General features: G+C 39.5%; 1 protein-coding gene across 1 annotated transcript in view; it reads right to left on the bottom strand.

Annotated features, from left to right (window-relative positions):
• NME7 (NME/NM23 family member 7) overlaps window positions 1-17,834 on the bottom strand; it is a 96,987-nt gene that overhangs the window by 26,058 nt on the left and 53,095 nt on the right. Inside the window, exons 8-10 of the mRNA XM_086478209.1 lie at window positions 15,752-15,816; window positions 14,823-14,891; window positions 10,648-10,749 (exon numbers count right to left, since the gene is read on the bottom strand). Of these exons, the coding sequence (XP_086334335.1) occupies window positions 10,648-10,749; window positions 14,823-14,891; window positions 15,752-15,816 (236 nt within the window). The remainder of the gene's footprint in view (window positions 1-10,647; window positions 10,750-14,822; window positions 14,892-15,751; window positions 15,817-17,834) is intronic.

The following is a 17,834-nucleotide window of genomic DNA, read 5'->3' on the forward strand; positions in this document are numbered from 1 at the left end:
CAGAAAATAGGAGCAGAATGGAGCACATTTTTTGGAGTGGGAAACTGAGACAGACAGTAATTTCCCAGGGGCACAAACAAATACACATTTCACAAAGATCACCAGTTCAATGTCTAGCTCTTCGCTCAGATCTTTTGAATCCTAGCCAAGTTGCTCAACTGTCCTCTCTCCCTGATTTAATTCCTATGCAGCACTCTGATGACAAGCCACAGTCTGCAAAACTCAGGCCATACCAGGTCACCTAAGGGAACTTGAGAGCTGCCATGGGAACACGAAGAACTGCTGCTCATCCATCTTCCACCCCAACTTCATTCTAGTCCCTTGATCTGGGAAGCCAAGGGACACAGAGAAAGGAAAAACAGTAGGAATATCCAAGGGATGTCCTGTGTGCACATCAGATGCAGTCTATCATACTATAAGCAAAAGAAGCTGCTAAAAATTCTGCTCAGGTGGCCTTGCAGTAGAAAAAGTCAGCCTAAAACAAACAGACCAGCAAGCATCACCCCAAATTATTCAGCAGGTTAATTATTTTATACCCATTAAAACGCCTTTGTTTAGTTAATAGTGTCCACAGTCAATGAGACCAGTGGCACAGACTGAAAACTATTTACTGCAGCTGTTCTCATGGCTGTCAGCAATTGCAGAGAGGAGGATTAATGATGATGAGAGTAACAACAACAACAATAATAATAATACCCATCACGATCAGGAAGGCAAACCCAGACTACCTACTTCTTTTTGTTACAGAAGGGAAGGTTTAGGCCATGGTATTTGTTTTCATCCATTTTAAAGCCTTCAATAACGTAGCTCAAGCAGAAAATAACTGCAGATACACTCTGGCCACAGCATGTACTTCTTGCATTACTACAATGGCATGCAAAGCACCTAGGGAATTTCAGTCCATACACACCCTGTTGCAATGTACAGTAGAAGGATACCACCTATGCCACCTAGAAAGCCAATTGATCCCTCTTAGGGCAAACCCACCTGAGAAACTGATAGATGTCCTTCCAGCAGTGATCAGTTCCCTTCAGATCAATTTCTTTTGTGTATCAATTTATCATCAAGAGCATATAAAATACACTATGTTCTGCAGCTCCTTTTCTGTTCAGTTATTATTAGCTCTTCCACCAATTTATTAACTAAGCAGCGCCTGAATAAGCAGTTTTCTACAATAAGAAAAAAAAAGCCATGCACATCCAAGAACTGACTACTCATAAGCTGTCGACTGAAAGACATGAAACCTTTTGGGACAGCTACAGTCTACTTCAGGATACTCAAGATCACAACATCATCATGGTTACGTGGAAAATTAAGTGCTCTGTTCCCCTTTTTCTACATGTTTATAACTTCCTCTAGTGCACATTTTCAACAAGCACCTTTGTGTGCTGATTCTTGCTAACTGCCTCCTATAGTGCTCTAGAAAAGTCCCCTGAAGTTTGTTCTACCAAGTTCTACCTTGGTTTATTAAACTCTTAATATTTTTTTACTGGAATGATCATTAGTATTACTTCATAACTTGACATATATGTAACAGCACTACAAAACTACGTTCCAACAATAAGTCAGGAAGAATTCACATGAAGGACAAAGCTATCTATAGTCAACAAAAACCTGAGTCAGGCATGTAAGCAAATGCTCTTAATCTATTCAAATCAAAGACTGCAAACACACAAGGTCACTGTGACCAGGATGCTAAGAAACTGGAAAAGGAGAAAGTTGTTTAGTGCAGTAACAGTATCATTTTCTTTTCCAGATAAGCGTGACCTCAGCACTTCCCACATCTTCTAGAAACACCGCTGCCTTTTCCCAAGAAAGGACTGAGGTTGTAGAGAATTTGTTTTATGCTTGAATGTTTTTTGTTGGTTTTTTTTTCAGAGATTAACTTTCATATATTCAAAACCATCACTGTCCAATGTAAAAAAGTGATTTGCTGTCTGCTGTAACCAAACAGAACACAGAGGAAGCGAAGAAAACAACCACATAGACTGAAAATAACCCACAACCAAATTGTTCTCAAAAAGGCTCTTACCTTGTGCCTTTATGGACTGAATATACTAATGAATCTATTCTAAGAAACCTCAGCAGCTACAGGAGAAGCATAATAGAACAGTCCAAGGAGACAGAAGGGAGAGAAAAAAAAACCCCACAACAAAAATAAAAAGATAAGGAATCACCAAGGAAGGTAGACCTCCTGTGACCGCAGGAAGAGACTACAACCTAGGAACTCTGATGACCAGCTCTGTGTCTTACTGACAAAGACTATATTTTCACAATGGGGAAGAATACTTTGATTTTTAAAAAGTGTTAAAACCCTCCCATAGGCAAGGTAAATCACATTTTAAACCAGTGCAGCTAGGACAAACAAGCCTTAGAGAGAACCCAGCGGATTACCTTTGATCAGCCTACCAGTGTAGTTACATTGTGTATTTGTCTATACCAGTCTGGTATCACACAATCACCTGATACATTAGAAGCCTACCTCTTTTTCTACAGAAGTGAGAAACAAACCTTTTATCCTTAATCCATCTAAGATATGTAAGCAGAGATACAATAAGCATATGGTATTAGCTAGCATTATTTAAAAAACAACCAAGCAAATGCTAAAAGAAACTAGGCAAGCAAGCACTTTCAAAACTTTGTGTGGTCACCTTTTAAATAAAATATGATCCATCTATATGAGATACTAAATCTGTAACACCACTGTCTAAAACTTGGCATATACTCAAAGTTTGAAAAGAACCTGCACAGGAAGATGCAATACAAAGAGGATATGGAAGCATTCATTTTGCAAAACAAGACATGCAGATGGACAGTTAGAACCAAAACCCCGTGGAATCCAAAACCCCCACCTCCTCAAGGCTGAATAGACAAATTTATGTAACTCACAGCATTTATAAGAATCTTGTGTTCATCACAGACTCTTAAAATACCACCTTTTTAATAACACCCACCTACTACTTTGGGATTCACTCAGTCTGAGTGCAAAGGGAGCTTTTATGATCCCTAAGCCAGTCTTTCAGGCTTCTTTCACACCTACCTATAGATACAATTAGTCTTTGTGATTTCAGATTAGGCTAAACGTCTTTAGATGTCTGCAGAGCTGAATGGTACAAAGTCCTTGACAACAAAACTGAGTTTTCTTAAAAAGCAAATATTTTAAGCATGGCTTAAACCCTTACCAAAATGGCTAGCCCTATGATGCTTTGCAGGGAAAGGCCTAAAAACCTAGCTCCAGGATACCCTGGCACGTTATCCATTCTGGGGAGCAGCTAGGAGCTCTCTATGGCAGCACAGCAAGTCAAGGAAGATCAGTAACCAGTGCTGTTAATGCCTTGTGGCACATTCCTGCTTTCCTTCAGTCTCTGGGCTCACGTTCAGCTTCTCTCCTCTTGCTAAAATAGGGCAAGCTATTCCAGCCTGGAACCAGGCACGAGGAGCCCAGGAAGAACCAGTTCAAAGCCAGAGACAGTCCGACATAAGGGAAAGATGGCAACACAGATGGAAACCCTGAGGCTTCTGAAATAAATGGTACTTTCCAGGAGGGCATACAGGATTTTTGACAAAATGTTGATAACTTCCTGAAAATATCCAGAAATTGCAGTTAAGAAGGTGCCTTGTCAGGAGAGGATACTAAAATATCATAGTGACAGGTAGCAGAGGAAACCACGAAAAACCCCTACAAAGGCTAGAGGGGCTTTGGTAGCAGACTTAGGAAAAAAAAAAAAAGCATTGCAGCAACCAGAAACTAGATGCAAAGGTACTCCATTTTCAGTCCTCTCCCAGAAGTCTCCAGCACCTTCTCTCCAGAGAATGAAAGCAGCAGAAACCTCCAGCGTCGTGCCCCTGCGGTGGCAGTGGGCTTGATATCAGACAATGCAATATCTTTTATTAACTACTTTATGAAATGACTGTAATTTGTGACCCCTGAATCTAACTTCAATGACCTCCCATCCAGGCACTGCTGACATGTTCAAGTCTGGTAGCTCTAGAACCTCAGACAAGGAGTGGCAGATAAAAGGTTTTTTTCAAACTGTAACCTTGCCAACACACCTCAATCACATTGGATTTAAAGCAGAGTTCAGTCTTGAGGGCTCTGTCAGTATTCAGTCTCCTAATGGAGACTGCCAGTCACCACCAATAACAGCAATTTTCAACACATGCACCTACCCATCAAGAATCAAAGTGAGCCTACAAACGCCAGCTTCACATGACACTGAACAGCCATCATATGACAGCAACCTTCCGGCAATAACAAGCCACACTTAAAGCAAGCCATTTGCAAGCAAAAGGCTCCTCCACCACTACAAGTGCTCTGATTTTTGTTCTAGTCTTCACACAAAAACATACTTCAGTGAGGCTGAACTCCCTCTTCCTATCAAAGGACTTTCCGTCACCTGCAAAGCGTGGCTTGGAGAAGACAGTATGCAAGAAACAGTTCTAAAGAGGTCACCTCAAAATTGTTACCAGACCATACATACATGCCACTACAAAGCACATACACACACGATTAAAGCAAACAGGGTGGCAGGGGGAGGGTGGCGGGGCTGGCAGACCTCTGCAATACCCATTCAGGAGCAAAACGAACAGGAGAACTTTCTATGAACACTGAAATCATGTCTGTAAAAATTAATTATTGGATTCTTGGCTCTCGGCTGCTCCCAGGGCTATACACAGCTTTGACAAATACGACATTTATGTACCAGGCTTGCTCCTCGTGCAGCCAGTGCTGACTCTGTCCATTTTAAACCAGGGAAAGCAGCTCACTGCCACAGGTGAGGTGTTTTTGGCACCCACACAGACACAGGCTTGTCTCTGACAACAAGCTGTAACACTTCTAGAGGTAAATTTCAAACTATACACCAAAATACTGACAGTCTAAAGCAGTGGTGGCAACTCACAGTTGCAGTCACATTACAGCTGTCGGTCATTAGAGCACAGCTGTCTCAACACTTCCTTTCCTCTAGATCCAGTCTTAATAAGCTCCCTGCCCATGCAGAGAGGGGTGGCACAACAAGGTAGGAGAAGTTCTGAACCCACCGAGACTTTGGGCTTTATGAACCAGCAGCGTCAGCTCAGCAAAAGGGGGCTGCACTAGAGGGAATGATCTCCCTCCACAGTCAAAAATTACCATGCCCTCCAACTAAGAGGCCTGAGCACTGTCTAAAACACATTTTCATTGGACCTGCAGAGGCTGATGTGGAAATTAAAAACTGAAAGGACAGAGTCAGATGACTGACCCTAAATAACATCTAAGCAATTCAATCGTGTCTTTCCCATTGCAGGCTTAGACAGCAGGATATCGTAACTAGTATCAATCGATCTGTTTGCTACTCTAGCTGATAATGGTCTGGCGCTGAATGAAAATTTTTATTATTATTACATGACTCAGGCTATCTGAGCAGATAATCAATTATATGAAAATATTCTTAATCAAAGAATTAGATTAATAAATCTTATTTCTCTTGAAACACATCATGTACTCCACTGTCAACACTGTTACCAAGGCTCACTAGGCTATAGGGAGAATCCACACTGCAACAGCTATGAAGGTATTACCAGAAAATAAACACTTGGAAGCTCAAAAATGGCTTTTTTATTTCTTTATATCTTCCATTGAACTATTTTCTATGTGACATAATATGAAAATGTAATGCTGCTTAATGTAGTTCTAGGAATAAACACGAACATTTTTGGCCTTGTATGTAGACATTTTTCAGTGCTAGAAATTCACAGGATGGCTATACAAACAGAAGTCTTACAGCAACCGTGCTCTTTGGCTCATACCGTTATCCCTATTTAACCGACGTGATAACTGAGGCAGAAACATATTGAACTTTTTGTCCAAGGTCACGCAGTGAGGTCAGGAATAGAGCTAAAGCAGACTCCAACTCTTTCAGTTCATCGCTTTGTTTTAAACCACTTAATCTCCCTTTTAGCTCTTCGGTGTAGATGCAAAGATACAAAAGACTGTTAATACACTGTTACCCCTAAAATTGCAAATCCCCAATATAGCAAGAATGCAGGTTAGCATCTAAAGAAAGTATACAAAAATCCCCTTCCAGCCCACTGGACACAGAAATATTGCAGCATGTCCCATCCCTTTAATAATATCTCACAGCAGAAGGTACTTGAGTCACTTTTAGCGTAGTGCCAATCCTAACTAAAAGCTCTTAAGACTAATAAAAGTTACACAATCGGCCAGGAACACGTAGCTGATGTAGACTCCTGGAATCACACGTTATATAACCAACCTTTTCATTTATGTACAAAGAAAGTTCAAAATAAAGGTAAAAAAAAAAAAGATAAAATCAATATATCGAATTTCTACAACATTTTACAAGTGCCTTATGAACACTAAGTACCCACCTCAACAATTCCACAACTAAACATTACCAGCAGCTATTTCAACATAGAAGCTGCATGAAGATGACGTGAAAAATGAAGCTGTAGCTTCAAACTTAAGTAATAGCAAAATGCCTCCAAGTGTTCCAGAGGCCAAAAATACACAAGCACCAATCAAATGAAAGATCAATGCCAGTAAGCTCAAGTAGTGACAGGATTCCCTGGCCACCATCCCCCTGTTCTGAGGTTTTCCATTATAGCCTTTGCTTCCTAATCCATGTGAAACAATGTCAAATCAATGCAGAATAGGTTGCCTTTTTTTTTTTCTTACTGCACTTAGACAAAACAGCTTTCTTGATAATGCACACTGTGCTGCATTTACCCCTATATCTCCAAGCACCTTCATTTCTTTACAATGAAGAAGAAACATAGCTTCTTTTCTGTTGAACTTTGTTGCAGTTAGCAATTCTCATTTCTAAGTGATAATGTGTATTGTAAGTTCAAAAGGTTTGTGTTCTGTAGAAATCCAATTTAATTAACTTTTTAACTCCGCTTCCTAGCTTTATAGAGCAGCTACCTCTTTTGCCACAGGTGTAACTTTTCTTTCTCTCGATGCCAGAACTGCACCAGTAGAAACAGAGTGAAATAGCACCCAGCACAAAACCCATAATTTAACAACAAGATTTGATAGTATATTTTGAAAAACGGCTTAAATGATTCAAACATACCATGGAAAATCAGTGGAACTCAAAGTCATTTCAGAAATCCCATTCCCATTTGAAATTTAAATATCTAAATAAGAGTGCTCAGCTGCTCATAGGATCTCAGTATCTCAACCCTCCTAGCTCTGGGTGCATAGCAGAGGCTGCGGGTGCTTTGCCTCCTTAAAAAGCTAGTCTTGTGTGGAATTCAGAGATCTGTTTTATACAGCCCTTATTAACATGGTAAAGAAACATTCTTTCCAAGATGGGGATCAGAATGGCTGCTGGCCTTTTATAGGGGTGCTGCAACAATAAGTAAAGCGTAAATACCTGTTTATTATAGTAGGTGTGGAAAGAGCCTTCCATTACTAAGCCCTACGCATTAGGCACAGAGGCATTCCAGGACAGACACAACGAGGAACAGAGCGACACCAAGAGCAAGTTACACAAGTAGTCTGGGACCTGGCTGTGAGGAACAGCTAAGCTAGAGGCTGCAATCGGAAGACAAGAAAAACAAGCATCATGGCTGATCTGAAAGATTACAGAAAGGTCTTAGATGAGACCACCAATGACACAAAAAAATTCAGCTGCACTCTAAAAGCTTAAGCGCGGTGTAACTAAAGATGCCGACAGTTCATCAAGAGCGCAATGAGCCAGCCAGCCACTCACTAGAAAAGTGCCAGTGTACAACAAGAACGCAAGCAGCAGCAAGATCTGCAGAAAAGCATTTCTCCTAGTGCACATACTATCCACTGAGGACAAATGTTCCACAAGCCTGTAATCTATGACACTAAGCCCTTCAATCAGGTCACAGTAATTCTGAGAGTGAGCACGTCCAGCACAGCTCCTTACAGACAAGTATCTTTATCCTATTGTCCGCTTTCCAGATTTGATAGACCATCCTTATGCTACAACAAAGAGGGTCAAAACAGGTTTTTGGTTAGTAGTCTTCCCTACTACCACATAAGAGGTTTTAATGAAGTATTTATAAGCTGATTTATAACGAAGGATGTTTTTGGCAGAGAGCTTTAATGACCTGCAGTGCTAACAAAATACTATTATAGTTACAGAAAATAGCACAAAGTTCCATTTCATTTTTAGCACTGTACACTTGGTATAAATTGCTAGCTTACTAAAGCACAATCCTCAAAATGGAACAACTCTAATTTTTTCTTTAGCCCTAAACATCAGGGACTTGGACAATACCAGACTTATTTCCAAACAAACATCTCGCTTTCATTTGGGAAAATTTGTATCACCTCTTTCTCGATGCCTTTTATTCAAGTATGCCCCAACTGATTCCCCACAAAACCAAAAACAGACTGAAAGGGCTGTTAACATTCACACCTAGTTTAGATATCTGAGTTGTCACAAAGTAATTATTATATTTGCTATGTATCTAAGATACAATTAACAGTACACGTCACTGGGAGAGATTTATTATCTAAGTCAAATTCCAACACCTTTACTCACTTCAAACAGCACCTTGCTTTGAGAGTCACCACAGTGATTTCACGGCACTACTTGCCAAACAGGGTACTACTTAACAGGAGCCAGTGACCCAATCAGGTATGTTTTGAGTGAACTTGGTCTTCACCTGTGTTTATAAACAGGCTGTCCACACATCAGGATCTAGCATATACAAACAAATAAAGAAGTTATAGAGAGATCCAGATCTCCTAATGATAACATACTTTTTGCACGACACTTAGATTTACTTTAACCACTAGAATATCAAGTCCATGGTATCTTCATGGTCTGTATATAACCTTGCTAAATAATGAAACTGCTGTTATGGTGCTACTCCTATTTGAGACAGATATTGTAACTGCAAAGTTCAGTTGTGAGCTTCTCTGACTATTCCGGCTGGGAATGACAAAAGACCACTGAGACACTTTAGTCCCTTCTTCCCCAAGGACAAGCTACAAACGCTATCTGAAGAGACAAGTGAACTTCAGGCAAACATCACTCTTGAGAGCAGCTGTAGTTACTGTGCATATGCTTTATGTGCCTAAAGAATCAATTAATTTGCAATTCTTATAGAAAACAGTAGACAGAAATATATAAACACAGCTGCCTGTCTTCCAAATATACCATTAGTGTAACTGCTGTGAAGTCAGTGTCCAAAACTTACAGCCGTCTGCTTCCACTAGAAGCAGGCAGGTATTCGTTTTCATTTCACAAGTCACCGTTAACTATCAAAAGGGAAACACAAACAGCATAGGTAGGTCACTAGCAAGAGTTCTGGGAGACAGGAATTTAGTTCCCTCCTCTGCTGTTTTCTTGTGCTACCCAGAGAAGCCATCAGTTTACACATCCCTCAGTTCCTCAGCTCATCAACAGTTCCTTTGGTCACAAACATGTCGAATGGCTATGACAGAGCTTTTTATGTGATGTAACAAGACAAAATAGAGAACTTCCCCTTGTGTAGGTACATTTGTCTTTAACAACCTAAAGCAGCTAGCTATGATGTTTGCAAGTATATTTTGATTTTAATGTATCAGGTATTAAACAAGAAGAAACACGAAAAGGATATAATAGGCCCAGATAAAACAAATGCATCTTTGCAAGTTTTAAAGACGAGAAATCTTAAACACGGAATTTGAAACAAAACTGAAACCACCATATTGTGTGCATCACTACTGATAATCATCCTGCAGTTAAAACTTAGTCAGCTGAACAGGTTATGCTCTGCTTACAAGATGCTAGCCCAGCAGAGGAACGTACGAACGCTACCAAACAGAAGGGGAAAAAAAAGGTTTGGATAATGCATTTAACTTGTGCTTTCTGTAATAGAAACTCTAGATCTAAAGAAAAATACAGACTGAACAACTTGTTCTCTCCTTCTAATCTGTGTGAATTTTTTCCATGGAAACTGGTAAACCCACTCAGTCTGCAACTAACACACCAAATCATAACCAAAAAGCGTACAAACCCTGACCTCATTGCCTCCATCTTGATATTTCATCTCATGGCTCCTGTGTGGTATAGCAGCCTTCACTGTTTAACAAAAAACTGCAAACTCTCTAAGACAGCACTTACGCTTGTCACCAAATTGCACGCAGTATCACGCACATCCAATTAGCCTCCTCGAGAAATTAAAAATTAAAGCTAGAAGCATCAGCATAGCAAACAGGTACGAGAACTTTTACACCATTTTTTGTTCGCTCACTTCTGAAAAACAAAGGAACCAATTCTCCTTTTATAGTTTCACACTAGGAGAATGCCACAGACTGCAGTGGACTAACATTTGATTTACACTGGCATGCACAAGCAATAACTATTTGTTCCAGGTTTCTGAAGCCTTGTGTTAGAATATTTATGAATCTTTAACAGAGATTTTTGCTGAGATAGCTTTCCTTTCACATAAATATCACCACATTATTTTATCATCTAGTTTAGTTAAGATCAGAATAGTTTCTAGTGGACCAATTGGCAAATCCTCTAAGACTGGCATTTGACCCTCATAATAAGGCAGCGCTTACATGTTTCCAAGGAATGCAGCAGGTACACAGCAGCAATACCACACTGTGATACTTTCATTCACATAGACAGCACAGCAACTTTTCCAGTGCTCATTATCACTCAAGCAAGTACTTACAGGGTCAGAAGGACCACAGAAGTCTCTGAACACTTTTGGAGGCTCGGGCTGTATAATCTCCATTGCTATACAAGGGCCTGAACACAACTCTGTAACCATGTCCTGGAAGAGAAAATGACAGAAACAAATCTGAGCTTCTTTGGGCATTAGCAAGGGTTGTAAGTTTGGGCCTAGTTTTGGGGAGGAACACAGGACAGGAACAATTAAGAAATATTGGTGCATTTAGGAAAGCAAAGACATCAAAAAAAGATGTCATTAGTATTCACAACAAAAGAAATGTTTTCCATTTTGCTGTTTGCTTTAGAAGGTGGAGATCGAGGTAAATTAGATATTCAGCTTCAACAGGATACTGAATAACATACAACAGCATGCACAATACTTTAAATTCTTTTGCAGGTACATACTTATTGACCTGGACCTGGATTTCACAGAAGTATCTCATAACTTGCCAAACTAGACTGAATCAATGGAACACACTTTGCTGGGTATAAGTCTGAAAAAAATCACACTATGTTCAGCCAGTTCCATACTTTGCAGTGTTCCCTACAGGGAGCACAGTACACAGCCTCTCTTCGTTTCCAAATGTACGCCCATTTGCTGACTTTAAGACATTAAAACGTCTCTCATGCTTTTGGTTCTCACTGTCCCTTCCTCATATACTAGTACAAAAGCTGATACACACAAGCAAACAAAACAGCATCGAAAGGGGCCTGTGGCACAACCTGTTCGGGAAAGGGTCTTTGATCTGGCAAGAGTCTTGTGGTGTACTGTTACCAGAATCTCAATACACCAAAAACATGTTTCCCCGGAGCCTTCTGGAGAGTGAAGAGACATCATGAGTTCCAAGTGGGTGATGAAGATGGGTCTTAGTTTTCATAAGCTTAAATTAATACCGGACGTTAGTGCCAGTTTGGAGTTTGTTAATTAGAGGTATAGGTTTCACAAGCAGGAAGAACCTATTCTGATGTTCTAGTTTGACTTCATTTTTTAAAACATGCCTTTATAATTGCATACTTTTCTAGAAATTTGGGCAGACAAGTTTTAAACAAATCAGGACAATTAAAATAATTGAAACAAATGAGGAAAGAAGAAAACTTTCACAGGAAATAAGGGAGGTTAGGGAAGGATAAGCAAGGTACTGCAATCACACCTACCAGCCACGGGCAGGTCAAGGATGAGCCATGGCAAAGAACAAGAGCACAGAGAATGGTCAAAAAAAGCAGTAGGAAAAGAAGGATTTAGTCCTTCTCTGCCTTTTATGAATTGTGATGGAAACTAAATACACAAATACTCCAAGTCAAGCAGCATTGTTCCAAAGAGCTGGTATGTTCATAAGAGATTCCATGCTAGGAGCATGTGCTTAATCTCCCCACTCTGAAGTCAACAGTCAGAATTTAGTGAAGTGCCTCTATCACCAATCTGATCTTAGGAAATGCAGGCCAGTAAAGAAGGAGTGCAGACTAGTTTCTTGCTCTACAACATGAATAAATATTTTAATTCAAAAAACTTATCACCAATGGTTAAGAACAGGTCAGAGGGCAATATATTTCATTCTGGTAAATTACCAGTCACTACTCTCTACAATTTCATTGAATTCTGTCATCTAAATAACTGTTAACAGGCAAGGAGAAAAAACAGGCTTTTAACGTAAGTTGACTCAACTGAATTCCTCCCTGCAAACTGTGTTTTCTCTTGCTCCTCCTTTTGCTATTGTTTCTGTATCAGCACTGACATCCCACCAGCAACAGCAAGCAACGTGAGCAAAGTAACTCCTGACTGTCATTACAACACAAAGGTGAGGACTAAGACCAGCTGCCATCAACTATAGCAGAGAGGCATGTAGTATTAAGTGAGACAAGCTTGGTCTACTTTACACAGCCTCATCAAGTCCAGAGTTGAATTTAAATAGCAGACACTGTTTCTCTGATAAGACTCCCAGTTACAGCTAAACAAAATTTTCTTTAGCAAATAGTTTATTCACCAAATAATATGGCTTGTGGTCAACCAAAACCATTTCTGGAGCTAGATCAAGCCCAGGCATTTTTGGTCAACAAAGTGGATTCTGAGCTGACCCAAAATAATCTCCCTCCTTTTCTGCCCATTTTATATTCCGGCTAAAGTAGGAAATACAGTACAAAACAGCACAAAAACTAATCAATAGTATGCAAAATCCCATGCAAGTGATAGCAACAAAGCTAAAATTTTAGGCAATCGTTCAGCTTTCTCTTTTCACAGAGAAGTGCTTCATATATGATGTCAAGCCTTTATCTGAGTGACAGAATAAATGGGAGTACAGTTTTTGAAAAGGATTTCTGGATACCAAGTGTCATCTGTGCAGAGTTATTTTGGAATGATAAATAAAATTCAGACCAAAACAGACGGTTCTGAGTCACAGATATGAGAGATCATATTCTCTCTTCAATATCCTATTTCACAACATACTTCTTCCTATTTGGCCTGCACTGACAACATCTGTGGCTCTTCCCATATGTGCCTTCTCTGGGTCCCCTTACCATCATGATTAGCTTTCCCACATTTTCCTGTTTCACAGATATCCTGAGTGCACAGAGATATTAATTTCATTTCATTTCAACTGAGTGCATCCCGCACATATGGCTTGCAGGACAGAGCCCTGATTCTCACTTTTCTTCAAATCCCATCTAAAATATATCTTCTTTATTGACTTACTCTGTTTAAATGTCACTTTCCCTTCTGAGTATCTCTTCAATTAAATTACATAACTAAAATTTGCAACTTATTAGGGGGTCAGAGATTGTGCAAAAGAGCTGCAGAAGATGGCAGGGAATTTCCAATCTGGTTAATAGCAGAGACTTTTGCAGTACCATGGGATTCTCTGGACCCTGAAATACTGTTCAGATATTACCATATTTTAATTCTGCCACATACCTACATGTCTGCCTGTCCAATCTTCCTTCAGTCCTTGTCAAAAAACAGTGTTATCAGAGACTTTAAGAGTATTGCCCAATCTCAGAGTGAAATAACAGTACTCCTAACCTCTGTAAAGGCAAATCTACAAATCATGTTGAAGTAAGTTAGACTAAACAATCATAAAAGGGGGGAAAAAAAGAAAATAAAAATTTCATTATCAGAGTAATATTAGTAACTGTCTGGAGTAATATTACTAACTGTGTAGAAAGCTTTTAATAATTTAACCATTTAAAAATTAAGGATAATTTGCATAGTACATAGCATGGCAGTGAAGCTAAACTCACCACTATTTGTAAATGAACCAAAATCCTCTGACAGAAGGTGATACAGAAAAGCAAGCTTGTCTTCTTGTATTCCTGTTGTACTGTCTGCAGTCAAGAAGTTATATATCATAGAATCACTGATCGCTTTGGGTTGGAAGGGACCTCAAAGATCATCTAGTTCCAACCCCCCTGCCATGGGCAGGGACACCTCCCACTAGACCAGGTTGCTCAAGGCGCCGTCCAACCTGGTCTTGAGCGCTTCCAGGGATGAAGCATCAACAACTTCCTCACCAACCTCAGGGTGAAGAACTTCTTCCTTGTATGTAGTCTAAACCTGCCCTCTCCCAGCTTCCAACCATTACCCCTCATCCTATCACTGCAGGCCCTTGTAAAAAGTCCCTCCCCAGCCTTCTTGTAGGCCCCCTTCAGGTACTGGAAGGCCACTAGAAGGTGGCCTTTATGTGACACTACAACAAGGCATAATAATATATAAATTCTTAGACATTCACTGGGATTACAGCATATCTCAAACCTCTTAAATTTTCTGAGGACCCACAAAAGTCAGATGAATAAACTTAAGAATAGCTCAAAAATGTCATTAGGAAAGCATTCAAATACAGCATCCCATTGTAAACAAAATAATAAATGCATATTCTGGTCCAAGCCAATATCAAATGAAACAGAGATATAGATGTGACACGTTCTCATAGCTCTACTGCAATAAAATTACTTACCTGAGGGTTTTGGGTTTTTTCCATTCTGTTGTATTTTACTAATTCCTTGGCTGAACAATTTTTCACATCAGACTATCCTTTCTTACAATGTAGATAGCACAATTTTCAAGATGAATTAGTTTATTTGAGAACAAGCTAGAACTGGTCAATACCAGGCTCCTAAAAGAAATCCTATCACAATCCCCAAAAAAGGAAAGTTATGACAGATTATTCTCAAACTTAGGCTTACCACATATTCAGCAACGACACCTTTGTAAATCTCATAAAATTCTTCCACATTTGAACGCTCCATGTTGAACTAGGAAAACAAAAACGTTAGCCAGTCTGCCTTAAACAACAACAAGAAAAAATAGACAGACACCCCTTCTTAATCAGCAAACATTCAGAATACTCTTTTTAATTTTTACTAGGTAAAAGGAATGCCTTTACAGCTGCAGTATGAAGACAACAACTTAGCTAACGATGACAGAGGCAACATAGCACACAGTATCTTCTTCTGCCTTAAATGTAAGCAGACAACGTAGCGTTGTCTGACGTCACTAAGACACGCAAGAGGATCTGTCTGTTGCATACTAAAGGAAAGGGGCTATTCTTCATTTGTGGTGGGGATTTGAGTCATAGGAGGACTTCAGATCTTGAGACTTTCACAAAAAAAAATCAAAGGGCAGGACTTACAGGACTACTCTTGAGAATAACATCTGTGCCAACTTCCTTTAACTGCTGAGGGTGATCAGGGTCAAAATTCTTTAAGTATCTTTAAAAACCTTCCCCTAAATTAATACTAAATATACATTTTTAAGAATTGAGGAATTATATTAACAATCATTTCTCTAATCTTAGCTAGTACATTTTGTAAAGATACCTCAATTTGCCGTGGAAGAGACAGATACCATTATCCCCCTTCTAACTCTATGGAAACTGAGATACAGAGAGGTAAAGTGTCTTGGCTCAAGGTCACCCAGCAACGAAAAACAGATCAGCTGATCAATCAAATAATAAAACATAAATATCACAAGGACAGTGCTAATCCCAAAACATTGCTACACAGTCTGCACAAAGGTTTTGTACTGCAGGAAAACACCTGTGCATTGTTGTGAAGCACACACAGCTTTCTCCAACTTGTGTTTATCAGAAAAACATACACAAAAGGAAACGTACCATCTGCAAAGCTGAGATCTGAAATCCTTCATTGATGATGGCTTTTATAATCTTTCCAGATAGCCCTGAAGAAACACATGAAAGAAAGTATTCAATTTTAAAAAGCAGAATTTACAACCAGAAGGTATTTATGCTAATATACCACTTATTTTCAAACCAAAGAAACAGTGTTTGCGTAATGCTGCAAGAGGAAGCAGAGAGCAGAGCTGAGTTTACATACTCTATGTTCTATCTAAAGTGACATGTTGATGATTTCAAATAACTAAAGTCCATGCAGATGTTGAAAAGAATCTCTACCCAAAAAAGTAATCAGTGAAGCTTTTGCTTTTCTCAGATCAACTGCAAAACACTAGTTGCTTCAGATCAAGATTTATATTTTTAATTAAGTTCCACTGGCAATATTGATGCTTAAACAGTAATCAATTTGGGGCACAGGCTGCCTATTTTGCTGTTTTTATACAGTATTCCCCAGAGTGGGAGTCCTACTTTAAGCTAGAAACAATGCAGGATGATAATAAGTATTCCAAATAAACCAGCACAGAAGTTCATGTCTTCTATGGGAAAAACACATTAGTGCAAAATAGGTTATAACTCACAAATATGTTATTGCTGATTGTACTGCTTCCTTTATTCTCTCCAGAATGCGTCCTCAAAGACTGAATGACATTGTAAAGCAAAACACTAAACTTCAGAGAACGAGAACCACTGTTTTTCCACTGAATGTGTACTTTAGATTTGCCTGTGCTTACAAGATCAGGCCATTTGAAAGATTATGTGTCAGCCAAGCACAGTACGCTGTGTATTTCATAGAATCACCATTTTTACAGAATGTAAGGGCCTGTCCTCTAACACAATTTGTGAGAAACTACACATTTCTGGACATCTATTAATCATAGAAGAATACCCTGTAATGAATGACAACAGTAGGATCTGACTCCTGGTCATTACATCCTTTTCTTAACTAGTCTTTAAATTGCAGGATTTTTCAGCACTGCGTAAATTTAATAGATAAGAATAAAACACATCGGGTACCTAGTTTCTAGCATGCTCAAGACTTAAACTGTACACAGTCTGCTAACACCTGTGGCACAGAATTGGTGAGCTTCCTAGCACAATAAAAGGTCAGTGGAAGCTCTGAGTAAATGAGACGGATAGTTGGAGGGCTTTCAAAAATTGTATTTACAAATGAAAATGAAAAAAGCTATCTCTGAAGTATCCCTCATCATATTTTCACATTCAGGTTTATGCAGAAAAACCTTCCACATAAACAGTGTATACTTCTTCAAAAAAGTCTTCAAACTACTAAAGGGAAAACCTGAAATTTTGGTACATACTCTGTTCATGCAGTCATTGAGCTTACAGAACATAGCAACAAGCGGAGGGAGGTGCAGTTCCTGGCATCCCACTTTACTGTTACACCATGGCTCAGTAGCACTGATACAAGTTTTCTTATAACACTCCTGTGAAACCAGGAAAATATGTTTCCTCTTTTTTTCAAGGTGAAAAAAGTATAACTGCAGAGCAAAATGAAGTGACTTGGACAGGTTTGCCCAGGAAATGTAAGATCAAGTCAGAGGGAGAAACCAGACCTCTAGTTTCTTTCTGTCCACACTGCTGGAAAGGCTAGGCAGCTCAGATGCTTCCACACAGAGGTTCCAGTGAGGTAGCCAGCCCACAGTCTTGACTTCAGAGATGAATGGCCAGTTTATAAAGAGATTAAGCAACTGGCTAGGGATCATTCAGGAAATAAATAAATTAATAAATAATCTGTGACAGAGCATAAACATTTCCTCATTCTCGATCTTCAGAGCAAACGCTCCAGTCAACAGTCACTGCTTCACAAGAAAACAACAAAGAGGGAAGAAAGGACAGTGTCAGAGAAATGGCAAACACCACTTGCAGGGACAAGGCTACCTCGGTGTGAGAAAGCTGCTTCGTGTGACATTTCCATTTTATACTTTACATCAGTCAAGAACGGGCCACTCACATAGGCCTTCACAGCGGGCAAGAATCTAATTAAAATACTCATCAGGTATCAGGTTGAGGTACTATGGAGATCACCTTTTTACAGAACTTTTGTCAT

This window comes from Leptosomus discolor, chromosome 1, assembly GCF_034619465.1.
Source record: "Leptosomus discolor isolate bLepDis1 chromosome 1, bLepDis1.hap2, whole genome shotgun sequence".
In the NCBI taxonomy this organism is placed as follows: Eukaryota; Metazoa; Chordata; class Aves; order Leptosomiformes; family Leptosomidae; genus Leptosomus; species Leptosomus discolor.